Genomic DNA, 26,586 nt, shown 5'->3' on the forward strand with positions numbered 1-26,586 from the left:
TATGCCGAGTAGTCTTACTTCCATCATATCTGATCCCTCATTTAATAAAGTTATATTTTTATTAGTTTCTGACATCATTCCAGTGTTCATTAATCTCCTTTTTTTATAGAGAAGGGAGATTATTTTACACATTTATCTATAATGTGTTTTCGTATTTATTTATTTTAGTATCTAGTTCCAATATTCCCGTGAATAACCTTCCTCAGCAACCTCAGTAGCTGTGCTGCAATCGACCTAGTCAGCAACACAGTCTGGCATCATCCCCCCCCCCCCAACACACACACACACACACACACACACCCGCGAAGTGTTGCTGGGGCCGGGGCCCAAAGAGAGAAGGTTCTGTGGCATTGTCCTCCTCTGGGCTCCTCTGACTTTGGCCTTGTTGCTGGGATGCTTCAGAATAAAAGTCTAGTGGCTCAGAAGTGTAGGAGGAACCCAAATTGGGGGCGGGGGGGTGGGGGGCTAGGTGGGATTAGAACCCCCTCCAAGAATGGTGGTGGTGGGCAGACACTGTGGAAGGCCTCATCTTTGGACAGTCAATGTGGAATTTTTCTTTGTGTAACTGTGTCATCCAATCAAACAATTAGGATTTTTTTTCTTGGTGGATGGACACTCTGCCCTTAACTTTTCATATGCAAAATTTAATTTAGTAGGTGCCCGAACCCCAGGTGCGCACAGCAGCCCCTCTCAGGGAAGCCCATCTCTCACCCCTGTCGGAGACTTTTTAAATATATTACTGGAAATCTGCAAAGCACTGTGTAACGTTATCACATACATTACCTCCATCCTTTCTAATGGAAACCCTAGGAGGTAGGTGTTACATCCAAATCTTTCAGAGAATGCAGGAGTTTCAGAAATAAGCCCTAGCCCGTGATCACATTGGAAGGGAAAAGCCAAACCATAATTTGAACCTAATCTGCCTCACAGATCTTTTTTTTATAAGCAAGGTTATTCCTTTAGTTTGGGAAACAACCTCCCCTCTTCAAATAAAGCCTGAACTCAAAAATCAATAACGCTTTGAAAAATTTACCTAAAAGTGGCCAAAAATATTCTTAAGTAGCTTTGACGATCATTTGTAGTTTTCTCCTCATAACATGCGGGGCAAACCTGGGACAAGGGTGGATTCTCTGTTATTGTTATTATCATTTCACGTAAATTTAAAAACAAGGAGAAAATCCTGGACCTCTAGCGTACGATAAAATGTAAAGACTTTCATGTACAAAAGCCCTTAAAATAATTCGAGAGGCCTGCAAAACTAATAAAACACAAGAGTTCAATTAATTTTGTGGAGCTGAACTAAACTGAACGGCACGGAGGCTGACACGGTACCGACCGAACACAACCTAACACCGACCGAGGGCAAACTAACCGGGTCAAGGTTGCCACGACGGGGTCAATAGACACCGGCCGACGCCAGCAGCTCGCGCAGGCGCAGAGCCGGGCCGAGGGAGGGCGACCGAGAGGGAATCCGCCCCGCCTTCCCCAGGCCCCGCCCGCCCTGCTTCAGTTCCCGGCCTTGCCACTAGGGGCCGGCCGCGGTCCCCGCAGCGCCTGTGGCCGCGAAGCCGAGCGGCCCAGGTTTCCAGCCGGGCCCCTTTTCCAGCTGGGCCCCAGCATGGCTGCCCCCAGGGCTGCGGGTCGGGAAGCCTCCGCGTTCTCGTTTCCCTGACGGTCCCGGCTTCTGTGCTCTCCTTCCCCTCCTCAGGCCACTCGAGCAGACATGTTTGCCAAGGCCTTTCGGGTCAAGTCCAACACGGCCATCAAGGGGTCGGACAGGTGAGGGAGAGAAGGGGCCGGACAGGTGAGGGAGAGGCGGGGCCTGCTCCGCCCGCCAGGGCACCCCGACATTTCTCAGCGCAGAGGCTGGCCCACTGCCTCTCTGAGCTAGCTCAGCCGACCTGGGGTGGAGGCCGAGGGAACGTCCAGCCGGGGAGCGGGGGTGGGTTAGACTCATTTTGAGGGCGAAGAGGGAGAGCAGGCCTGGTTTGTCTCCCGGGCTGTCTTTTGGATATTCTAGTTAGTTTAAAGGAAAACGTAATTCAGCCAGCGCTTACTGACTGCGGTCGACATAAGGTGTTGAGGGGTCAAACACGAAGGATTGCAGGTTCCCCGCCCTCCAAAGAGCTTCGAGTCCCTTAGGAAAAATCAGAGGGGCACCGGGAACTACAACTACGGGAGAAAAAGGATGTGGCGGTTACTTCTGGCAGGAGAGACAGATGGAGGGTGAAGTGGGAGAGAATTAAGGGCCACGTTTTAAGAGCTGGGTCTGTTACGCAGTGTTGCAGATGCTGATACCACGTTGCGAATTTTGGAACCAGTGTTCTCTAGTCACTCTTGGTGCCCTCGTATAGCTTTTTAACCATAAACTGACAGATGCGCCGGGCAGATGTGAGGAAAGGGGTGGGTCCAAGGGCGAGGCATGGAGTCTGGAAGGTAGGGCTGGGTTTCTAGTCAGGCTAACCTGGTTACTCGCTGGTTCTCAGTTGTCCTCTTTCTTTGTAAAACGGAAAGACTTGCCCCCAGGAATATGTGAAAATAGATGAGACATTGGATGAGAAAGAGAATAGGATGTTTTGGAAGAGTGTATGAGAATGGGGCATCATCAACCAGCTTTTCCTTGGCCCTTGTGATTCTATAGGAAGTCCTTCGGAGTCCTTCCTATGTATTAAAATCCGTCCAGGCAGGACTCACGCCAGGTACTGGTTTGCTCTCTGCAGGAGAAAGCTTCGGGCTGATGTGACCACTGCTTTCCCCACTCTTGGAAGAGATCAGGTCCCTGCCTTAGTACCTGGAAAGGAAGAGCTCAACGTTGTGAAGTTGTATGCTCACAGAGGGGATGCAGTGACTGTGTACGTGTGTGGTGGTAACCCCATCCTATTTGAACTGGAGAAAAACCTGTATCCAACAGGTATGTCAATAGGATGGAGATGGCCATTACTATCATCCTTGCCTACCATCTGTTTCTCCTTCTTTCTTTCATTAAACTGCCTTACTTAAAACGTGAAGTGCAAAATCTCCCAATATCATCCCTAAGGGTCTTTTTGGACCCAGTGTCCCTAGAATTGGGTCTTTCAAGATCAAGAACTGCTACAGGAGGGAGAATAACAGGGCTAACACAGGAAGAGGATAAGTTGGCAAGGGACGTTCTGAGATGAAGGAATAATAATTCATAGTGGGTTAAGTAGGGATGGAGCAGAGGTCTTGAAAAGGGTGGGATTTCAGGACATGTAAAAAATATTCTTAAAACTTCATTAGCAGGATTTTCTTAAGAAACTGAAGAGATACGGTGATAGGAAGGAAGCTAGGTTAATTAAACTACATACCCAGCTGTCTTACTGATGTACTTCAATCGAGATACCTCACAGGATTCTTTCTGAGGCTCTGCCCGGCTCTCAGGATCCTTTGCTTTCTCTCTTTGTCACAGATCTCAGACATTCAGTGTCCTTTTCTCTTTTCCGTAGCTGCTGACGCCTACTTTGTCACTTGGGGCTCTTCTCCCCCAAGCTTGGCTGCAGCGGCGCAACGCGGTCGCCTTCGGTTCCCTGTGCCCCCACTCCACTTGGCGGCTCTACAGACAGGCCCTTTTTGATCTCAGGTTTTACTGCTAATCACTGTGAACACAGAGGGAATAAAAATAATAAACATGGGGAGGTTTCAACATTTCCTACAGGCTGGCGCCCTGTTCTTCGCTTACTTGCTTCTGAGGTCACAGATGGCATCCTTGTTGGGTCTCTGTCCCCGCTTTTATCTACCGTGCCCATTTTGCTGCCGCATCCAGGTGGAATCATAGGGGCCTCCCAGTCTCGAGGGACATCCAGTTTTTTAAGTATCTGCCTGCTTTAAGAAGGAAACCTCTTTGGGCCTCACAGCCTCCCCTCTAGCTTTGAGTTGAGTTTCTTTTCTATTTCTTAATTTAAGTGCCCTTAGTGTTTGGCTTGCCAGTTCCCTAGGGGATTGACCTTTTGGCAATAAGTCTTTCTGTGTCTCTTTTTGGGCAGTATACACCTTGTGGTCCTATCCTGACCTTCTCCCAACGTTCACAACATGGCCTCTGGTGCTCGAAAAACTGGTCGGGGGAGCAGGTAAGAGGATTTTCCTATATTCTGGCTATTGGCCAAAACCTACTTAGTAAGGGCCAACTACTTTAATATATGCACCCATTTCCTGTATTCATACAATTGAAAAATGGAATTTTTTCCCCATGTGTGTTTCCTCCCTCACTTGGCTGCTTCCATAAGGTCCCTGGGCCGCTAGGACCCTGTTGAAAGGCCTCAATAAGCTTCGTACTTTGTACTTAAATCAGAAAATGCTTTGTGAACCATATGCTATACTTTAAATCAATAAGCTAAATTTTGGAAAGCAGAATAAGAGATCATGGAACCTGACTGTCAGCTTGGTGCTTCAGTTTGACCACTAGCCCCCCACAAAGGGAAAAGGTCTGATGCTTAGGTTGCATTTAATTTTCTTTCTTTTTTTTTTTTTTTTTTTAAAGATTTTATTTATTTATTTGACAGAGAGAGACACAGCGAGAGAGGGAACAGAAGTAGGGGGAGTGGGAGAGGGAGAAGCAGGCTTCCCGCGGAGCAGGGAGCCCGATGCGGGGCTCGATCCCAGGACCCTGGGATCATGACCTGAGCTGAAGGCAGACGCTTAACCGACTGAGCCACCCAGGCGCCCCGCATTTAATTTTCATTATCAATAACCTAGTTGATACTTCATAAGTGTTTGTTGGTTGAGTGAATGCATAAATGATGAAGTAAAACTTGGAATTGGTTAGAGGCACAATGTGCGTTGTGATGCTTTTGTCTTGTTTGCCACAGATTTGATGCTTCCAGGCCTGGTGGTGCCCCCTGCCGGTCTGCCGCAGGTACAGAAGGGGGACCTCTGTGCCATTGCCTTGGTGGGGAACAGGTACTGTGCCTGTCCGCTGTGCCTTTGGGGGGAAAACTTAGGTAAAACTGGGGAAGGGGGTGAGAAAGGACAACTTCCAAAGCTTATAGATAAAGGATTAAAAGAAAAAAATGGGTTCTTCTTTCCCAAAGCAGAGAGTGGGCCATGGGGGAATGGCAGTGAGCCTGTGTGGGTGTCCACATAGCTCAGCTGAGCATATTTGCTGCTGTTTTCTTTCTTTCTTAATAATTTTACATTTATGTAAGAGTTGCCAAGATAGTATAGAGTTCTTACCCGGCTTCCTTTAATGATAATGTTTTATATAACTATAGTACAGTTATCAAAACTAAGAAATTAACATTGGTACAATCCTATTAATACAATTGTAGACTTTGTTCATATTCCCTCAGTTCTTCCACGAAATGTCTTTTTTCCACTCAAGGATCCGATCTAGGACAGCACATTGCATTTAATTGTTGTGTCTTCTTTGTCTCTTGTCTGTGACATTTTCTTGGTCTTTCCTTGTTTTTCATGGCCTTAACATTTTTTTCTCCGTCATCCACATCATCATCCTTTTTTCTTTTTTAAAGATTTTATTTATTTATTTCAGAGAGAGAGAGAGCATGCACGAGCTGGGTGAGGGGCAGAGGGAGAAGCAGACTCCCTGCTGAGCAGGGAGCCCTATGTGGGGCTCGATCCCGGCTTGATCCCGGCTTGATCCCAGGAATCCGGGATCGTGACCTGAGCCGAAGGCAGACGCTTAACCGACTGAGCCACCCAGGCACCCCTCATCATCCTTTTTATTCAAATTATTTTAATAGCTTTATTCAAATGTGGTTTTCATACTGTAAAATTCACCTATTTCTCACATGTATAGTTCAGTGATTTGTAGTGTATTTGCAGAGCTGTTCAGCCATCACCACACAGCTTCTTTTTAAAAATAAATTAGGAAGTAATCATATAAACAGTCCTGAAAAATCAAACCCCCCTCACCCCAAAGCCCTTTGCTCCTAGAAGTATCATCTGATACATATATTGAGTGCATGTATATGTTTGTGTATGAAAATGTATGATTTGGGTATGTATGTTTAAAAATACAAATAAACAGAACTATACTTTATATTGTTTTTTCACTTAAGATCAAGGGGACATTTTCCACATCAGCAAGCTCAGTTATGCTGAGTCTTCTTACCTCCTACTTGGTCCTCTCCTAATGGACCTTGTGGTTGCCTCCAGTTTGTCTTCATCACAAACAGTCTTACTGATGCCTCTAGGGACACCAGTGCCATTATTTTTCCAGAGTGGATACTAAGAAGCAGAACTATTAGGCTAAAGATCAGGTGTATTTTTCTGCTGCCCTACAAGAAAGCCGTATCCATTTTCACTCCCACCTACAGGGTATGTGGAGCCTGTTTTCCTACACTCCACCAACACTGGATACAATGGGTTATTTTCATTTGTGTCATCCCGGGTGAGCAGTGGTATCTCATTATTTTGCTCATTGCTGCTTTGAGAGAGAAAAGAGAGACTGTAGGCACGGGAGGGGTCAGTGTTCAAAGATCTTAATGTTGCTACTCATGTTCTCCTGTTTTCCTTGAACCTTTTGGAACCAAGTACCTAGAAATGTTTCCTTCCTTGTTGAACTGGCACAACTTGCAGTTGAAAAGGTTGGTGGTGTCACTGCTTTCCCGATATTCTATCCAGAACAGGAGAAAACTACAGAAATGTATATTTGGCCTGCTTGGTTTGGCCTTTAGACTGTATTGGGGGATGAAGCTTGAGAGTGGTTTGTGGCCGAGAATAAAGGTACAAGGAGGTTTATTAATAATACAAACCATGTTCGAGACCTAAGTTTCTGAGCCATTGACTCCTCCAGAGGTGGAAGGAAAAGACCCCTCTTTTAGGAACTGAGAAAGAAACCAGATTCAAAGTTTCCATGGCAGGAGTTGACCTCTGGGGACAGTCAGTGGGGACACCAGGTTAGCAAACATCTTTCTTAAGTTCAGGTTGGGAACTCTGCCCTTGAATCATCTCCCTTGTGCCCAGGTGACCCTGCCAGGCTTGTATGTCCCCCCACTGTTATCCAGTTGGTCACCCGTCCTTATGGGCAGTGTGTGGACAATGCTTGAGTAACACTGGGCCGGAGGCGGTTTCTCATTTGGGCTTTGGAAGTTTTTGTAGTTACTGTAAATGTGATTGTTTTCGATCTTCTGGACGCACCCAGTTCTTAGATTGCTTGTTACACAGAGCGAGGCCTGTTATAAGGAGCCAACTCAGAAGGAACCTCTCGAGTTAGTGCCACTGTTTATCTCTTCTCTCTTCCCTGTGGTATACCACAGCCTCATTTATGGCATACAGTTGTCCTTCCTTTTGAAGCTCTGTATAGGATGGCTAGGCCTTTAAGGTAGGGGAGGTAATTTTACAGTTTTGAAATTAAAGGGAACTTTAAATATCCTTGCAAGTCCTGCCTGGGTTTGATTCATTATAGGAATAAAAACAAACAGTGATAACGTCAACAGAAGAGTTATTTATACAGAAGGGGAATGTTTGGTCAAGGGATTTTTGAGAGTTGTATTTATAGGTAATCGGAAGAAAACTGAGGCTGGACTGAGTTTCGTTTTGTGATACAGGCGGTTGCTTCAGATTTGCAAATGTGGTGCTTTTAGCACATGAGTGGAAAGATGCCCCTGACATGTGCCCTTCTGAAAAGCTTTCCCTGACCCACGTCTCTGGCTTCCTCCTCCTCAGAGCCCCTGTTGCCATCGGAGTTGCTGCCATGTCCACAGCTGAGATGCTGACTTCGAGCCTCAAGGGAAGGGGCTTCTCCATGCTGCACACCTACCGGGACCACTTGTGGTGGGTCCTCTGTCTCTTCTGTTTTACAGAGAGCTGGGTGGGTGGAGAGGGCATGGGGCCTGGATTCACAAGTGAGAGTTTGGGGCCCTGCCATGTCTGTAGGCAAGTTGCTGATTCCAGACATTCATTTCTTCACTAAATGTGGAGAAAAAAATGGATGGATGGATTGGTTGGTTGGTTTAACTTTTTTTTTTTTTTTCTTGTTTGGGGAAGAAATTACAGAGAACTCTGATTATTTTCTAGGTGAACGGTAGAATCCTAGGCCTAGAAGAAGACCTTAGGGACTGTCTACTCTGCCTCTCCACACTGTGATATTCTTTATTTTTATAGCTTCAGTAGATGCTGCCTTATCTGCCACCCACATTTAGGCATCTTCTTGCCTCACAGCGAGTGCTCAGAAATTCTCACTTCTGAATCCAAATCAAAGCAGAGTAGATCCTCAGGCACCACGGTCATAACCTGATCATTTTTCTGTTGTTCAGGTTTCACATTGCAGATCTCCTCCCCATTATGGAAGTCACGTTTTCTCACTGTAATAATTGCTTTCTAAAACCACATACTAGTTTCTTCTTTGGTTATTTTCTTGTCGTTTTACCAAAAACAGTAAATAGGGCTTTTCTTGAAAGTGGTGTAGCTGGTCTTTTGGCCAAGTATTGTGGCCTGTTGGTGTAGATTCATCCTAACATTTCTAGCCCAGCCTTGGAGTTCCTCCTTTTATAAGGCTTGGCCAAACCCCGCCCTGCTGGAGGAGGTACAACCACAGTCGGGGTCTCCGCAGACGTTTGAGGGCTGCTTACCGATGTTCTCCGGACGCCCTGCTTTCTGTCAGTCTGCACAGGGGCTGTCAAGGTCATGTTGCCTGAATTGTTCCACCGGTGGCTGCTTCAGTCCCCCTGCCCCCACCTTTTAAAAATATTTATGTACTTACCTCATCAGAATCGCTTAAACACATAGTCTGGCCTCACTATTCACAATACTATTGAGACTTGCTGCAACCGTTAGTGAAAACTCGGTTTGGTTTCCGTCATCTCGTGCTGCATGCTCCGTATGCGGCATCGCTTTTTTTCCTATCTTCCTAAGGCTTAGTGGCATGAAAGCATGTCATCGCTACTCTGCAAGTTAGAGCGCATCCTGATAGAACACAGAAGCAACTGACTTGCAGTCCCGGAGCAGGCCGGGTGCTTGTACTTTGTCATGTACTCTGAGCCTCGGATCGGATCTCACCAAACTCGTACTGCGGATGCGTTTGCCACCTTACTTTTGTTATTGAATTCAAAATGGTTTTATTTTTAATTCACGTGAGGGGAATCCTTTTGGGGGCTTCTCTTTAACTGCTTTTTCTTTCATCTTTCTTTGTCCCCAGATGTGGATGAGTGATATTATTATTCCTTTGGGATAGGATAGGTTGGAGGCAACAATTACTCTCCCCATTTCAGAGATGAGGAAGCTGAGGCATGGTATTTTCCTGGGCCCAGAATTGGGAATGGGGTTTAGGTGAGAGCCCGGGCTCTCTGCCCTCCCCTGGACACCCCTGCCTGTGGCTCTCACTCTTTCCAACTCTCAGCTGACCCTGACCAGGATCAGAGAATGCTGTGGCTGCCGCTCGGCATTTCTGATGTGCAGTTTTTCTAGGCGATCTGGAGACAAGTCTTCTCCACCTTCCTTGGCTCCACTGGCCCTGGATCCCCCAGATCTCAATGAAGAGAAGGGGTCTGTCCAGGCAGACCCCGCCCTGCAGGGAGACGTGAGGTGCCTGACCCTGGAGGGAGAGGACAAGGCGAATGGCGAGGGTCGACAGCAGATGTGTGGGGAGAAGTCCCTGTCAGAAGCCTCAGAAGACCCCAGCGTCAGGGGCCTGAACCCAGACCCCACAGACAGCAGGAGCCTGAAAGGTATAGCTCTGGGAGTAGAAGGACCCACCTCCTCTCGATTTAGGAAACGTGTTCTACTCTGCTTCCGACCAGAGTGGTGCCTAAGCTCTAGGACGGCCAAGTCCTTATCTTTGGTGAGGGCGGTGATGCAGCCCTTTGAGGTCGCACCAGGGAGTCCTTGCCCCACAAGTCCTACTTCCCGGCATGCCAGTGTGCCCTGGCATTTGGACTGCTTCCAGCTACAGAGGCCTCCGCGGTCTCTTCTGGTTCTGACTTCTCTGTCAGAGAAGCATTTGCTCCTGGCCGGCGGGGGGCGGGGGGGCCTGGTGGCTGGACCCCTCCTCTGGGGTGTGCCCTCTTTAAAGGCTCAATGCTCAAGAGAGTCTGGGAGCTTTGGGACCCGGGAATGGGTTCCTTCCAGGGCTGAGGGGGTGAGGCAGGGGTGGAGCTGGGTGGGGTGTTTACTTGTACTGCACCAGGCATTCTGTATCCTTCAGAAAAATATGGTTCTTGTCTTTTCCTTGCAGAGCAAATGGATGAACTGTTACAGCGATGCTTCTTGCACGCTTTAAAGTGCCAAGTCAAAAAAGCTGACCTCCCTTTACTCACCAGCACGCTCCTTGGCAGCCACATGTTCTCCTGCTGGTACGGAAGGCAGGGTGTGGGCCGCGGGGCTTTCTCTGGTGCATTGGTGGTGTGTCAGGACAGGATGGGGGAATTGGTTGAGGGACATGCTGTGGAGACAGTGGAGTGGAGAGTTGATCTGGCAAATAAATCAGGTCCTGAGTTTTAAAGGCTTAGATTTTAGCCAGTGAAAGGTTGTTGAAGAAATGAAGGTTAAAATTCCCGAGATTCTCTGAGCACTGCCTCTGCTATGGTAATTCTGGGCTGGCTCGTGAATCAGGCAGCACATCCTGTCCAGGAAGCGTCCCGGGGCAGCCTTTTTGTCAAGAGGCTTCTTCCGAGCGTTCAACCCCTTCACACTTTCCCTGCAAAGTAGGTGGGCCACATTATATTGTATCAGGAGGAAGAGTCATTGTGGGGGGAGGCCATTGGGGTGGCCCCAAACACAGGCCACCAAGAGAGACAGTAGTACCTGCAGATAGAACCTGGGCTTTGGAAACAGCCATCTGGACGCAAATGCCAGTTCCCCAGGGTTTTGGAACAAGGTGAATTTGAACTTGTTATCGGGCTTCTCTGAACCCGAATTTCCAGCACTTGTAGGATTGTTGTCAAGATTCACTGACCTCACATTTAATAAGCAGCCAGGAAAAATCCTCAGAAGGTTTGCTCCTTGATTGGTATACCACAACTCAACTTTTCTCTTTTTGAGAATTTTGTTCTGTTTTTTTAAAAAGTGGTTTTGATGTAATTCTCTTCCTGCTTACATGTGGGCTCCTTTAAGGTGTCCTGTACCAGGTGGGTCTGGAGCATGTGGTGGGATACTTGGTAATTTCTGCTGACCTTACTGGGTTATAAGTAACTGGGAAAGAGATCCTAGAATCTTCTCTGGGATAGAGGTTCTTAACCTGGGGCGGGTTCTAGAAGGACTCTCTATGAATCCCAAGGCTATTGCTTGCCACATGTTGAGAGAAAACTTAAGTTCTGAGCAGAGGGCCTGATTATGGCTTTCATAGGAACCTCCCCCAAAAACTAACAGCTGTGGGGGGGGGTTCACAAAGTCTTTCTCTCAAGAGCCAGATCTCGTAGGCTTTGCAGACCAGTCTCTGCTGCAGCTCCTCAGCTCTGCTGTGTCAGCAGACAGTAGATGAATGGCTGTGGCCAGACAGGGCCCACGAGATAGAGTGCCAGTCCCGCCCTTGGCCCAGCTGCCTCAGTGAGCTTGACATTGGCAAGGTTCCCCTTGAGGCCAAGCTTTGGAGGCCACAGGTGGTGGTCCGGTTCAAGAGGACTCTAAAGCTATATCCGGTACAGGAGCCACTATCCACATGCGGCTATTTAAATTTAAACTAATTAAGATTAAATAAAATTTAGAATTTAGTTCCTCGGTCACATTAGTTGTGCGTCAAGTGCTTAGCAGCCAGTGGCTGCCGTGTTGGATGACAGGCAGAGAACATTCCGTGTTTACAGAAAGGGCTGTTACACAGCAGTGATCTAGGGCGTCCTAAAGTCGGTACCCTCTCTGCTGCTGCCCCTGGGCAGAGGGCTCTGGAATAGCAGCTTCTTTCTGAACATGGAGGAGGAAGGCTGAGGAAAAACGCCCTCCTCTCAGCAGCTTTGTTAGCTTCACTTGTTTTCCGTCTACCACCAGCCCTGAAGGACGACAGCTGGACGTGAAGAAATCAAGCTACAAAAAGGTAAGCAGGTACCTTCTCTGCAGACCCACACAGAGAGATGTGTAGGCTTACACGCGCCATGAGCTGGATGGACCCTGGGGAAGCCCCGTCTGTAGGGCTTGGGCTAGAATTAAGCTTTTTGATTCCAGGTATGGGGGGTACAGGGGAGGGGGAAAGAAGACTCTCCCTGGGTTGAGGCAGCTGGGAGAGCACCCACTCCCCTCTCCCCCTTCCGCCCCTTTGTATCTGACCAGAGTTCTGGAAGACTTCACCAGGTAGCCTGTAGCAGCTTCTCACTCCCTGAGCCTCAGGGCGGGGGCCTCCCAGTTCCCGGTTTGATGAGGGCAGAGACTGTCATGCGTCCATCCCCAGGAGCGGCCTCGCTCGGTGTGTGGCACATCGGGTGCTCAGAATGGGCATGGAATCCATGGAGTCCCTACCCCTGGCCCTCTCTCCCTTAGCTCTCTAAGTTCCTGCAGCAAATGCAGCAGGAGCAGATTATACAGGTGGAGGAGCTGAGCAGAGGGGTGGAGAGCATTGTGGCTGTGGACTGGAAGCACCCAAGGTGAGTGCAGGGGGCCTGCTCACTGTAGCTCAGCCACCGCAAGGCACCTGGGCCCCGGGCTGGGAACTGCCCAGATGCTAGTATAAAATGTGTTTTTTCTTTCCTTCTGCTGGGTTTTAGGATCACATCTTTCGTCATACCCGAGCCCTCCCCGACCTCCCAGACTATCCAGGAGGGTAGCAGGGAACAGCCCTATCACCCTCCAGATATAAAACCCCTCTACTGTGTCCCAGCCAGCATGACCCTGCTCTTCCAGGAGTCTGGCCACAAGTGAGTTTTTGGAGAGCAGCCCTCTGCCTGCTTGGTGTTCCGGCCTGTAGTTCCTCTCAAGCTGAGTAGCCTTCCTCTGTGACTGGCAGAACCTGCGGCGCCCCTGGTCCCCCTTTCTCCCACATCCAGCTTCAAGCCTCCTTCCCCTGGACAGTGTCTCTGACTAAATGAACGAGAGCAGGTGCCTCCCTTTCCTCCCTGTAATCATCCTTCACGAGGCCCTACTCACCTCAGTCAGGAAAGGGAAGAAAACAAAGCTCAAAAAGCCAAGGAAAGCAGCCTACTGAGCAGAGAGTGAGTCTTGGTATCTGCAGTTTGTCTCTTGGCACAGCACGAACTAACCCCCCGCCCCCTGTCACTTCTGACCTAGGAAGGGGAGCGTTCTCGAGGGTGCTGAGGTCCGGACGATCATCATCAACTATGCCAAGAAGAACGACCTGGTCGATGCGGACAACAAAAAGTGAGTGGCTGGGGAGCCCTGCTGAAGATCGGTCAATCCCCGACAGCACAGACTTGGATACACCTTGGAGGATGTCTGGGATAGAGGGGAACGTAGGAGATCACAGCCTTTTCGAAAGAATCAAGACCAGTGGTTTCTAAACCATGGGCTGTGGACACCTAGACTTGTCCAGGGTGCTCGGATCCATATGTGGCGTCAACACTGGCTATAGCCTGAGGGCGTGGTAGCTCATAGACATCCACGACTGGTTTTCCAAATGCACATGCCCTTGTGAGGAATCAAGTGCAGCTTAGAAAAATTTTACTGAAGTCATCATGGCTTTTTGGTATCCTCTATTTTCTTAGTAAGTTGGCACAAAAGGTAACTACTAAATGAAGAGCATTCCATTACCGTTTTTCTTTTTCACTTTCAAAAGACATCCCCATGATCAAAAAGTTGGGAACTAGCAGTCTGATCATGGTTAGGTAGCAGAACTGGGCCAAGAATCCTGGTGTGTGGATTTATCCCACTCCCGCCTCCACTGCTGGCTGCTCGCTTGTCCTTGGAAAACATACCGGACCTCCCATCCACAGGGTGCATCGTTTCATGGGCTCTGGTCCCTGAATTGGTTCTCAGGTCCTGAAGGACTACAAAGGACATAGAAGAGATGAATCCTGAGCTGGCCCTTGGGTCAGAAGGGGCGGGGCTGGCATTTCCTTCTTGCCTCTTCTTTCCCTTTAGTCTCGTGAAATTGGATCCCATCCTATGTGACTGCATCTTAGAGAAAAATGAACAGCACACAGTCCTGAAGCTTCCATGGGACAGTCTCCTGACCAGGTAGTGGGGATTGGCAGTCCCTCTCAAACGTTTCTATCCCCTCCCCTTATTGTCTATCCTTTGGACTTTAGAATCATCGCTGTCTCAGTCTTTGACTTTCTCTCCATAATTCAACTGATACTAGTCTACATAAACACAGGCTTGGTAATTTTTATGTGGAGGATCCTTGGAATGGTTTGAGCCAACACAATATAGGAGAACTTAAAGGGAGAAAGAAAAAGAACAGTTAATTAAAAATAAGAACTTCAAAAAGATTTAGAAGCAAAAAGAGGCTGGGAGGAATTGTCTTAAAGTCATCAAAGGAAAGACTCTATGCTCTTTCTTTTCCACAGAACAAAACTGAAAATAATTTCTATCAGGAGTTTGCAAACTACAACCCACAGGCCAAATCTGGCCTGCTACCTGTTGATGTAAATAAGCCACACCCATTTGTTCATTGTCTGTGGGCTGCTTTTGTGCTAACCAGGGCAGAGTTGGGTGGTTGCACATACCCTGTGGCCCTTAAAGCCTAGAATATTTCCTGTCTGGCCTTTTATAGAAAGTTTGTACAGTCCCAGTATATATGATACCAAGAGAAAATCTGGTTAGATGAAAGGTAGACATTCTTTGTGGTAAAGGCTTTCTCTAGAAGATGAGTCGGAACACGTCACAGATGGGAAGCAGCACTTTACCATGCTGGGTACGTGAGAGTCTTGAGACAGGAAGTCAATTCCCCAAGGCAGCCTGGGCAGAGTGTCAGAAGACCAGACCACTGGACAGTTTCCAGGGGCTCAAGTCACTAATGAATCCCTTCCCTGAATCCCTGGGCCTTGACTTTGGCCATACTTCGGGGATCTTTAAAAAACATATATGCCTAATCGGAGTTTCTGATTTAATTGGTCTTGGATGCAGCCCCCTAGGTGAGGTCAGTGATTCTCAGTGCAGCCTGGGGCAAACCGCTGCCTACACGAGCCTGGCTCACACCCAGCTGCCACTAGCAGTGGGGAATGAGATGATTTCTGTTGGCTTTATCAGTCTGTAGCTCACCTAACTCCTGTTTCAGATGTTTGGAAAGATTGCAGCCTGCCTATCAAGTGACCTTTCCAGGACAAGAGCCCGTTATGAAGAAAGGCAAAATCTGCCCAATTGACATCACCCTAGCGCAGAGAGCGTCTAATAAAAAGGTAATTTTTAAAAAGACACAATGTTGAGGGGCGCCTGGGTGGCTCAGTTGGGTTAAGCGTCTGCCTTTGGCTCAGGTCATGGTCCTGCAGTCCTAGGATTGAGCCCCGCGCTGGGTTCCCTGCTCAGCAGGGAGTCTACTTCTCCCTCTCCCTAAGCCCCTCCCCCTGCTCGTGCTCTCTCTCTCTCTCTCTCTCTCTCCCTCCCTCCCTCTCTCTCTCCCTCTCTGCATGCTCTCTCAAATAAATAAATAAAATCTTTAAAGAAAAAAAAAAAGGACACAGTGTTGGAAGATGGTGATTTAATATCCCTGCTAAGTTCTAGTCTCTCTAATGTGATTGGAGGTAGGTATGTATTTATTTATTTATTTATTCATTCATTCATTCATTTTTTTTTTAAGATTTTTTTTTTTAATTTATTTATTAGAGAGAGAGAGCGCTAGAGGGGGTAGGGTTAGAGGGAGAAGCAGACTCCCCGCCGAGCAGGGAGCCCGATGTGGGACTCGATCCCGGGACTCCGGGATCATGACCTGAGCTGAAGGCAGTCGCTTAACCAACTGAGCCACCCAGGCGCCCCTCATTCATTCATTTTTAAAGATTTTATTTATTAGAGAGAGAGAGAACGAGAGAGAGAGTGCACAAGCAGGGGGAGCTGTAGAGGGAGAGGGAGAAGCAATCTCCCCGCTGAGCATGAAGCACGACATGGGGCTCCATGCCAGGACCCTGGGATTATGACCTGAGCCAAAGGCAGACGCTTAACTGACTGAGCCACGCAGGTGCCCTGTGTTTGGAGGTTTTTAGATTTTGGCCTCAAACACCGCAAAGATTGTTTATGAAACAGCCATGTTTGTGTGAGTGGGCTGGGCCCTGTATAAAACAGGCAGAGCTGGCCCTCTCACCTCCTACCCTCTAGGATTTTGTGCTAGGACACTTGCTAGAGCCTAGTTACAAAGGTAAACAAGATTTTGTTTTTATTTTTTTCCTAGACCTGTTACGGGCTTTCAGCTCTTACTCATTCTATTACCTCTTGGGCCTTGCTCAGGGAAAAACAGCTTATAAAGAATTGCTGAAGGAAGTGAGTGTGTGTAGCCTGGCAACACAGAGTCCTAGGGAGCTAATTCTATCTGGCCCAAGTGTGTGAAAAGCTGTCCTTGGGAAAAGGAGTGCACTTAATGCTGAGATGCCTTGAGAAGACAGAAATAGGATTATTGGATGGAAATCCCAAGCAGACAGACTTGGGTTCCAGATAAAGAACTTTCTAGTGTTTGGGTTATGCAAGTGGGCTTTAGCATTAGAGATATGGGCTCAAATGTGACCTTTGCCTTGCTGTTTGTCCTTGAGAAAGTGAATGTTTTTTTCCCTGAAGTTTTCTTATATGAAAAATGGGGATAATACCCACCATATAAGGCATTGTGAGGGCCAAATGAAGGAAATACATGGGTGAAGCACTTAGAATAGTACTTGGCATTTAAGCAGTGAGTAAATGAGAACCTCAATAATAACTAGCAATAGCCACTATTTCTTGGGTGTGTAATTATGTGCCAGACTCTGTCCTAAGCAATTTCTGTATATACAGGTTTCCCCCGCTAGCTGAAAGTGGAGCATTCCTATGAAACCTTTTGTCAGCTGAAATGGGGTAAAGCAAAGAAGCAATTACCATGACTTTATATGGAAAAAATTTTGAGCATTCCCAGACCCCAAAAAATAACTCTCTTAGGCTTTTCTGATACGTCAGGACACGTCTTGCTAACGGATGCACAGAATAACTGGAGATAAAGCACAGATGCTCCCAGACACAGTTCAGAGATCTGGGGGCTGGGCGCTGAGGTGCTGAGTGTCGTCCCCGGGGCAGGAGCTTGGCGGGGGCCCCCCTCTCGCTGCTGCTCGGGGTGCGCGCTGGCTCTGTGCGGGCTCCCTGCAAAACCAGTGCTGAGCGCTATGTTCACTTTTCACCTTTCTTTGTAAGAGTGAAACCCTCCGGATTTCTTTCAGTTAGCAAAAAAAAAGTACTAATGTAGGTCTTTTCATAAGAGCGAAGTGGTGTACCGTGAACTTTGAAAAAGCAGGGGACATTTGTACTAGCTTATTGAAACACTATTAATATTAACGGTAACAGTTAGAATTGTCCCAAATTAAAACTGGTGCTTTCCAAAATAGGGAGTTCTTCTTGTCTGGAGGTCTGCAAGCAACAATTGGGTGACCACTTGTTGGGGGAAGATGTAGTCCAGAGTGCATACATCAGGGAATAGATGTGACCTCTAATGTCTTATCGATTCTGAGGTTCTCTGGGGCTGGAGTCCCTTGACAAGCCTGGGTTATTTGGAACCTATGACTTTACTGAAAGCAGCCCTTCCCAACCCATTCCTGATGGTAACATACTCTACTATCTCTAGTCATGAATTCAAGAGAACTTGTTTCAAAAAGGGAAGAATTGTGACTTTTTTTTAAGTGTCAGTGTTTTTTTTAATCTCAAAATCACAAATAAGTCATTTGTGCAGTTGATAATAGAAAAATATTTGTGTTCCTGATGAGATGCTTGATATTAAGGAATTATTGTCCATTTATTTTTAGGTATGATGATGGTTTTGTCTTTATGTTTAAAAGAACCCTTATCAAAAATAAATAAATAATAAATAAAAGAACCCTTATCTTTTAGAGATAAGCACTAAAGCATTTGTAGATAAGATGATCTGATGTTTAGGAGGATTTGCTCTAAAGCAATAGGGACAGGGACATAGGTGAATTGAGGTTGGTCATGAGTCGATAATTGTTGAAATGATGGGAACATAGGAGCACGGTATTCAATTCTACTTTTATTTATGTTTTTAATTCTCCATAACAAAAAGCCTTTTTTAAAAAAGTGTATGTTGCAGGTGGGATAGAGAGTATTCTACTAAGTATATAACACAGATAACTGGATGGGACGGAAAGAATCAGGAAGTATAAAAATAAACGATGTGGATGAAAAGGGCCCGTGGTTGTCGGGACGGTGAACGTGGCGGGTGAAGAGGCTGCGGAGGCTCCAGCAGGCCCTGTGGAGGGGAGGGCGTGCGGTCCGCCCACCACCTGTCTTCTGTCCCCGCAGGTGACTGTGGTCCGGAACTTGGAGGCCTACGGTCTAGACCCGTACGCGGTGGCAGCCGTGCTCCAGCAGCGATGCCAGGCTAGCACGGCTGTCAGCCCTGCCCCTGGGGCCAAGGACGGCCTGCAGGTCCAGATCCAGGGAAACCAGGTCCGTCATCTCAGCCGGCTGTTACTTGGTGAGCATCTCCTCTGGAGAAGGAGCGCGGGTCTGACTTGGCCAGAACCTTCCCACCAACTCCAGCCCCTCTAGTCATCACAGCCGTACATATGTATGTGTCTGTGGCCGTCAGTGTGTAGTGAGGGGCCGGCAAGAGACCAAGCTGGTATTTGCGCCAGAGGCTTTGGCCCCCCGAGTCCGTGCTCTCTCCACCATACCACTGGAGTAGTTTTCTTCCTGGTTTTCCCTTTTATAGAGCATCCCAACCACGCTGGGTACTTTGCTGGGCTTTTTGCAGGCACCGTCTCTCCTCATCAGAACGATGTAGCAGAACTGTTTGTGTTTTGCAGCTGAGGAAGCCGAGGCTCAGAGAGGCTCAGTTGCTTGCCCTCAGATACTCAGCTGTTCGGCGCTGCAGCTGGGCTCCGGACTCGGCTTTGTCAGACCCCAGAGCCTAAGTTCTTTCTCCCAACTCTGGGTCACCCAGCCTCCGGCTTGTCCTTGATTCACGTCCCCTCTGCCTGAGTCCGCTTTCCATCACTCTCCTCTAAACACTCCTTGTGCCACGCCAGTGCCTTCAGAACAGGCCCCTATGCTCAATAAATAAGACCCTCCCAGTCCAACTCCCGTTCCCCTCGAGCTCTCTCTGGCAGCTCTCACCGCCCCCCACCCCCACCTCAGGCCTCAGCCGCACTGCTGTCCTCACTGTTCCCCATGCACACTCGGTGCTTGTGTCCCTGTTCCCTCGCGCACTGTGCCCTCCCACAGCCCACGTCTGCCCAACGGAGGGTCTCATCGGCCCAGCTCAGGGGTCCCGGGAAGCCTGTCTCAGAGCATGTCCCATTTTTTCTGTCCTTAAATTAGCATTTAAAATATTGCCTATGTGGCACTTTCTACTTGTGTTTATTTTTCTGGTTAGTGTCTGCCACTTGACCAGTTTTTTCTAATGTCTGAACCCCCTGCTAGACTGAGCAACTTAAAAGTCAGAGACCTTGCCTTCTTCATCCCTTTTTCATGCTCAGGGCCTGGCACATAGTGGATGCTCGATAAGCACATGTATTTTAGGGCCTAAGGCAGTACCCTGTAGTAAACTTTTGGAGTTGACCCCTTTAAGTGAAGAACCCGGTAGGAGGTGCTGAGAAGAAATACAGAGGAAAATAGACAAGCACATGACTGAACGCAGATGAACACGTTCTCTCTCCTGAGAAAATTATGAATGCCTCAAGTATATCTAGAAAGTGGCTTTCAGAGTGAAAATTGCTAAAATACACACATCAGCCATGAGGTATAAGGATAAATGGCCCATCCCAGACAACTGCTCAGAGGAGCTGGGTTCGAGCTGGGTGTGGAAGAGCAGGTCACGGGATGCAGGCTGACTGAAGAGAAGTTGATAATGGGAATGGGCGCACAGTGGGGCCGGGGGTGGGAGGTAGCCATGTGGGTCAGGGCCTGTGGGGGTCGGGGCCAAGGAGGGACGTTGTGACACAAAGCATAGGTGGTGTTGGGGAGGGCATGCCCCACTTAGGAGTTTCTGCTTCTTGGATTGTAGAAGACTATCAGCTTCCTCGAAAACACATCCAAGGCCTAGAAAAGGCCTCCAAACCCGGCAAGAAGAAGTAACAGACTCCTGTCTCATGTGGTCGATCCAGTGGAAATCCAGGCTCTGGGCTGGTCATTTATACGAGCATTTTCAGCTTTTGCAAATGAAAAAATATAATTCTTTACCAAAATAAATTTTTATTCTAATCTAAATCTGGTTTCCTCCACTTAGCTAGACTGTTGTACTACATTTTCAAGTCATACGTCAATTTACATCGACAGGAGAGGTGGTAGTGGAGTGCCTTTTCTATTCATGTGATTTCAGTGGTTTTAGTTCCTTTCCTGCTTTCAGGGCAGGTGACTCATCCAAAGCTCAGGTAGGTAGGACCTTGTGTTTTGAAAGCCCCTCTAGCAGATAGTCCACAGCCTCGTGCTCATCTGTTCCTACCCGCTAATTAACGTCCTTGCCCCAAAAGAGTCCCCTCACATCTCTAAAGAGTTAGTCGCCCAGAAGCGGCACTCAGCTGTTCTCTGCCATCAAGCCAGGCCAAAGAAGAAAGGCTTGGCTCTGAATGGCAGCAGCATTCCGGCTGGACAGGTAGAAGAAATCATGAAAGCATCTGGATTCCCCTGCACAATTCTTCCCCCGCGCTGGCACGCTGCCGCCCGCCGTGGTAAATCGTGAGGTGGCTTTGTTACAGGAAAGAGTCTTATCCAACTTTTGGGGGCTCGTGGAAGGGGTCTTCAGTTGGTCTTCAGAGAGTCTGTGAACTCCCTGAAATGGTGTGCAGGATTTTGTATGCTCCTTTTCCCAAGAGAGGTTCCCATGCTTTTGTCACGTGCCCAGCAGGATCACTTGCTGCCAGAAAGGTTCAGAAGCACTACTCTGGTCCCTGCTTAGTTGCTGGGAGTCACTTCTGTGACCAAAGCACTCCTTGTACAAAAGGAAGGAGTGAGAGCTGAGCTGAATTCTTCTAGAGTTTTTTGGTTTTACCATCAAAAAACAATTAGAGTTTACTTTTTTTTTTCTTTCTCATCCCCCCCCTTTTTTTTTATAAATCAAGATAAGAAACACTTGAAAATATCCACACTATTCACAAATAACCCATCTGGGGCTAGAAAGGAAGAAAGGGATGGTTATGAAAGTGCGTGTGTGACGCTTCCTACCTTTCGTTATTAGACCTAGAATAACAGTCTTTGTCACTAATGACTCACTGTAAGTAAACTCCTTAATTTTACTAATCCTCTCTCTGCCAGCATGAGCCTATGGAACGGAGGAAGGGATTTTTGGAAATTGACCCCAAACAAGATTCTATGACATAGAACCTTTGGACAGACAGTTTGATCTGAGGGAGTGTGGTATGTGTAGTAGTAAGGAAATATGGTCCTTATATGAACACAGATAATGTGTAGTACTTTGTAAGTTTCCTTCACAAACATGATTTACCTTGCACAAATTGATTGGAGGCTGAGAGGTCGTGTCTCGCCTTGTTGATCTCTGTTAAAGACACAAAGCCGGTAAACAGCAAGGGTGGCTCTAGAATGCACTTCCACTCCGGACTGTGGTTTACCTCAGAGTTCTGCTAAGATCGTGCTGTCAGGACCTGTGCTTTGAGTGGTTTTTCCAGTAACAGTGACCCGTTTGCGCTGACTCACCTTCGCTCTCCTCAGGAACACCATAGGCACGTGTAAGAAGGCTGGGGAAGGTTAGGCTGTTGAATGGATTTTTTTTTCTCTGTGCTAAGCCCAACCGTCTCTTTCAAGGTCAAATTAGTAACTTTGAACTTAATCCCATGATGTTACCGGATGAGTTGCAGTGAAAAGCAGAAAATGGTTCATGGCCAGGTTTTGGCGAAGTTATTAAAAGACCTACTTCTCGGAGGTCTAGGCGAACAGATGTTACAGACAAGCCCGATTCTCTGATAATTTTAGGAATGTCTATTGGATGGAGGTAGGGAGTGAGCTGGCTGCGCTCTGACCAGCCTCTGTGGCCCAAGGGCCCCCGTTCAGTGCATTACGCGTGCTCCCTCCTGGAAGGCGGGCAGCAATTTCTTCTTAATAACCTTACGTGGTTATTTCCGTGATGACAGAGCCGTTCCTCTGATGGAAGTTAGATAGTGCTATTGTGAAAGGACTGTTTCACTCGCCTCATCTAGCCTTCCCCCTCTAGGTGAGGTGACCTTAAACTCTGAGAGATGCATCCTGTATGTCTTATTTTTAAATAATTCCAGACAGGGAAGAATCATCGTCCACCTCAGTAGTCTGTCCTGATGCTTAATCATCCTTGGCTCCAGAAAGCCCCTCCCCTCTTCTCACTCTACAAGGATCTCCTTCTAGAACACATCCCCTTTCCTCTCTTGCTCTGTGGGCTAGCTCAGCAGCTGGGCACCCGGGCAGCACCCTCCGGCCCACGCGCTTGGACAGGTTTCTCAAGATTGACCAGCAGCCTTCACTCCTCTGTTCGCTGGCGGGAGAAAATCAGACTCTGTGCAGAAGTACGTGCTCTTCTCCATTCCCACCCTTTCCCCTGGCTCCCAATTTCCAGGAGGTGGTGAAGGGCAAAGAAGATCTCTCCAGTCTGGGTCATTTTTGCAACAAGCTTTTATTACTTTTTTTAAAACCCATATAAGAAAGACATTTAAAAAGAAAATATCCTCAAGACAAATATGTACACACAGGGCAGCACAAGGATAGAAGGCACTCCCAGCCACCATACCCGCCCCCGGGGGGAGGGATACTTTGTACAGACTATTCATCGAGGCTCGGGCCTCAGCGTGGCTCCTGGGTCTAACTGTGCTTTAGATAAAGTCAGAATTTTCCATAATTTTCTTATTTCATAAACACCCCTATCTCTTTATATATAGCTATATGCCCTTATGTATATATGTACATGACTTTATTTTCCTTCTCAAAAATAAAATAGCCGCCCCCACCAGAGGGAGGCTCTCAGCAGCATTCACAGCGGCTGCAGCAGGTGCTGTACCTTCCATTAATGTTAAAGACATGCAGCATGAAGGAAAAGGACTCTCTACCCGCGCCCTTTAGTACACAGCAGGGAGAGAGATTTTTTTTAAGGGAGAGAAGCAATAAGGCTGAGCATGAGATGGCAGAGAACCAGGGTTCTGGGGGCCTAAAAAGTCTTTTGGAGCTGCTAGCTTGTCTTGCTTTTGCAGCTCTGAAGACTACACACAGTTTTGTGACGTGGGGGCAGCATTCCTTCTGGGGTCAGGGGCGGTGTGGACACAGCAAGGGTTGCGGAGGGGACTTCTGAGGCTACACAAAGAAGCTGGGGCTCAACCCAACCCAGGAAGGACCTGGGAAGGCAGAGGACAGCGAAGAAGTGATCTCTCAGAGGCTAGACTGGAAAGCCAGCCCTGCTTTGGCCGTGAAAAGTCCTTCTCCCTCTGCGTTGGAGGGTCTTTGCAGCCCTGGCCACTTGCTTCAGTTGCTTGGCTAGTTTATTTTTCAGTTTGCACCCGAACAAGGATCCAGTACAGGTGTAAGTTAGGGATCTGATCCACCTTGTCCATGGGGTTTGACATCACTTATTGGGAGTCAAAGCCCAGGACATTAGAGGGGAAGGAGGTCTGTGACTCTCGCCCCATTCTCGGAGGGAGGGCTCCCCTGGCCTCGCCTCCCGCACCACCATGGTCCCCTTTCTGGCAGGAGCAAGCCAGCAGCAAGCGTCAAGCAGGTGCGCCCTGCTCCCATCTCTCTCTGAAAACAAAAAGGCACTGAGGTCAGCCGGAGGCCGGCCCACAAGCTCGCGGAGCACAGGGCCACGGGCTGGCCCGGGCTTCGGAACACAAAGGACTCCAAGTCGGCTGAGTTGGGAGGATCCCCGTCTGTATTCAAGGCAGCTCCTCTGGCAGCACCTGGAGACCCCAGAGTCCCAGTGGGAGGAAGGAGGCCGTGCGGAAGGCCACGCGGCAAAGCAGGGCGGCCAGGCCCTCCCCTGCTCTCTGGCCGGGGGAAGGCTGAGGACAAGTTGGACACATTTCTCTGCAATGCTTTTTGGCTTCCTCTGACTGCCTGATTTCCGTACTCAGCAGGAGACATTAAAAATGGCAAATGGCTGGTTTCCCTTCGTGAAAACACGTGAGGATGATGGCAATAGGAAACTCCAAGTTGTAACTTTAAAAACAAACGCTTGTTGACAAAGAAGTGACGAGGCATCACACACGTGCAGATAAATATATGCCTTTGGGTTTACGTGTGTGCAGACTCTTGAGTGATGAGGGCCAAGGCAGGCTGTGGCTTCTCTGGAAATCTCTGAGCCAGCCTCAGCTATGGTGCTCCCTACCTGAGCATCTGGGGCCAGTGGCTTTAGGACCTTCCCTTGAGCATGAACAACGGGCACCTTGGGACAGTGGGGGGCAATCCTCTTACGAGCATTATCCTGCTTTCGGGGGCTTAGCCCCGACCAGCTCAAGGAATATGCTACAATTTTTGACTCATAAATAAAGGTCTATGGGTGGCAAATAAGAGAGAAATTGAAGAAGAATAAAACCCAGAGAAAAAACATACAGCTCTAAAACCTTTCTTCTTTCCTTTGCCGGCCGGTGCGAACCATTCCAGTTTGGTGATGAGAGAGGCAGCTGGTTGGCTTACCAAGGGCTCGTGGATTGCTGACATCCAAGGCTCTTCTCTCCCCCCTCCCGCCCCTGCCACCACCACCTCCCCTCCCCAGTCCTGCTCCTCGGAGGTGGTGTGTGGCAGGCGGGGGCCTGGCCCGCGAGCACGCGTGTCCCTCAGAGGTTTCGTGCCACATCTGGAACTGCCGGCGGGGGAGGGGGGGCACAGATGCACCCGCCACAGGTGTCCTGAGAAAAAGTGTCTGTTGCAAAATAATAATTAATAATAAAAATAAATCCACGGGCACCAGAAGAGGAAGCAGGACCGGTTAGCCAGGTTTGCCCTGGGATTCTCTTAAGGCCTCCTCCAGTTTCTGCCTAAACTTGTCATATTTCTTCTGCACTTGTTGGATTTTGTCTTGCTCCTCCTTTTCCAGGATTGTTAGGAAGTTCTGGAGCTCGGGGATGGAGAAGGCGTCCCACTGCGAGGCACGAGGGAGATTGGGGGGGAAAACGGAATAGGAGACAGGTCAGAAGCCGCCCGACCTGAGGGCCCCGCCCAACCCCCCGCTGCCTCCATCTGCACACAGCTTACAGGGGGGTTGCTACTGAATAGCTGCAGTGGAGAAAGCTTGGGTTTCCCGTGTCATACCGGCAACCATATTTCAAATCCTGACATCTCATGACCCAGAGGTACAAGTCCATGAGCGGTATTTTATTTGGAGTATCAACCATCCTACATTTTCTCCATGGCAGCTGAGGCCTGAACAGTGATGCTGGGGCCGCCCAGGGCCCCTGCCGGCCTGTCTAGCTGTCTGCTTTGGGGGTGCTGAGCAACAGGCTCTCAGCGTGCAGACCCTCAAGAGGCAGGTGGAGGAGAGCTGGGCTTGGCCTCCGGAGACTGGGTTTCAGCCTGACTCCACCGCGTGACCTTGGGCACATCACTGCACCCTTCTGTCCTATGTGCTCATCTGCCACGGAATGAGGGTCCCTGCCTCCCTTGGCTGGCAGAGCAGCTAATGAGATCCCAGAACCTGTAAAGCTCTGGAGAAGCCAGCTGGCCCAGGCCTGCCCCAATGGGACCTGGCCTCTCTGGGCAGAAGGCAAGTCTGACTGCTCTCAGGCTGACCCAGGAGCAGAGCCCCCCCAGCCCTCACCACCCCACCCTGTGGAGCCAAGGATTTTGACTCCTAAGCTCTTTTGAGCACAGAAGAATATGAAGGCTTACCTAGCTTAATCCCCACACTGCCTAACTGAGAAGACTGAAGTCCACAGACGGGAGGCGACGGACCTACGGGGACGGGGCTTGCGGCAGCAGAAAGGAAATTAGGGCCCGGTCTCTAAACTCCCAGGCCCACGAGCTCTGCGCTGGGCCCGCGGTGTCCAAACACTGTCAGCAGAGTACGTTTTTCAAACAAAGTCCTATGCACTTTAATGTGTAAGTCAGACGGAAGCAGAGCTGCCTGATTGAAGCAGGGTGAAGGGACAGGGCCCTACCCTGCCTGGATCCCCCAGATCTCCACAGTGACCCCCGAGACTGCTCCCCCAAACCCTAGGCCTCCACTGACCGCAGCGTGACAAACAACTGCCCTCGGTCACTCCTCCATGCCTCCCAAGTATCCCAGGCCACACAGAGCACCAGCCTGATTCCACCCGACTCCGTGCCACCAGACTGGACTCTGATGAACTCCCCTTTGAGGAAGGAGGCCAGCTTTTAAGAACCAGGAAGAGGCAAATGGCTCAAAAATCTCCATATCCAGTGGAGGCCAGAGATGGAGCTGGTGGGGCCTCAGGCCAGCCTGGAGCAAAAACAGCTGGGGCCTGGACACAGGCATTTCTCAGTGCCCCTCCACCCTGGGTTTTCAGGGAAAAAAGCACACGAAATCCTTTCTTTCCACAGGCCGTGCCAGACACCGGCCCTGACTTGCACCCCCAGGATGCTGACAATCCTGGCTTTAGACGCGAAACCTCTGCGGCCCAGCACTTCCCCGGGCCTCAACTTTCCCAGGCCATTTTCCCAGCTGCTTTGGCTACTGCCGCGTGG

General features: G+C 48.9%; 2 protein-coding genes across 8 annotated transcripts in view; one reads left to right on the forward strand and one right to left on the reverse strand.

The window, feature by feature from the left end:
* The first annotated feature begins 1,537 nt into the window (after positions 1 to 1,537).
* EIF2D (eukaryotic translation initiation factor 2D) lies at positions 1,538 to 26,480 on the forward strand. 6 transcript variants are annotated; one of them, XM_035010170.1, is made up of 15 exons: positions 1,539 to 1,779; positions 2,721 to 2,911; positions 4,002 to 4,085; positions 4,824 to 4,914; positions 7,642 to 7,749; positions 9,373 to 9,641; positions 10,148 to 10,265; positions 11,893 to 11,938; positions 12,379 to 12,482; positions 12,603 to 12,752; positions 13,123 to 13,212; positions 13,933 to 14,028; positions 15,071 to 15,191; positions 18,274 to 18,448; positions 23,635 to 24,064. In XM_035010170.1, the coding sequence occupies exons 1-15, from the start codon at positions 1,724 to 1,726 to the stop codon at positions 23,994 to 23,996; spliced, it is 2,061 nt and encodes a 686-aa protein (XP_034866061.1). In that variant the 5' UTR covers positions 1,539 to 1,723; the 3' UTR covers positions 23,997 to 24,064. The 6 variants fall into 6 exon arrangements, with proteins under 6 accessions (XP_034866063.1, XP_034866061.1, XP_034866062.1 ...); XM_035010171.1 differs by having other exon boundaries at positions 1,540 to 1,779; positions 9,382 to 9,641; XM_035010175.1 differs by lacking the exon at positions 23,635 to 24,064 and adding an exon at positions 26,443 to 26,480 and having other exon boundaries at positions 1,543 to 1,779.
* Positions 24,675 to 26,586, reverse strand: part of RASSF5 (Ras association domain family member 5) — a 62,409-nt gene continuing 60,497 nt past the window's right edge. For both annotated transcript variants that reach the window (XM_035010176.1, XM_035010177.1), the window contains one exon: positions 24,675 to 25,024. In XM_035010176.1, the coding sequence (XP_034866067.1) occupies positions 24,872 to 25,024 (153 nt within the window). In that variant the 3' untranslated portion in view covers positions 24,675 to 24,871. The remainder of the gene's footprint in view (positions 25,025 to 26,586) is intronic.

Source organism: Mirounga leonina, unplaced genomic scaffold, assembly GCF_011800145.1.
Source record: "Mirounga leonina isolate KUSES-001 unplaced genomic scaffold, KU_Mleo_1.0 Mir_154, whole genome shotgun sequence".
Classification (NCBI taxonomy): Eukaryota; Metazoa; Chordata; class Mammalia; order Carnivora; family Phocidae; genus Mirounga; species Mirounga leonina.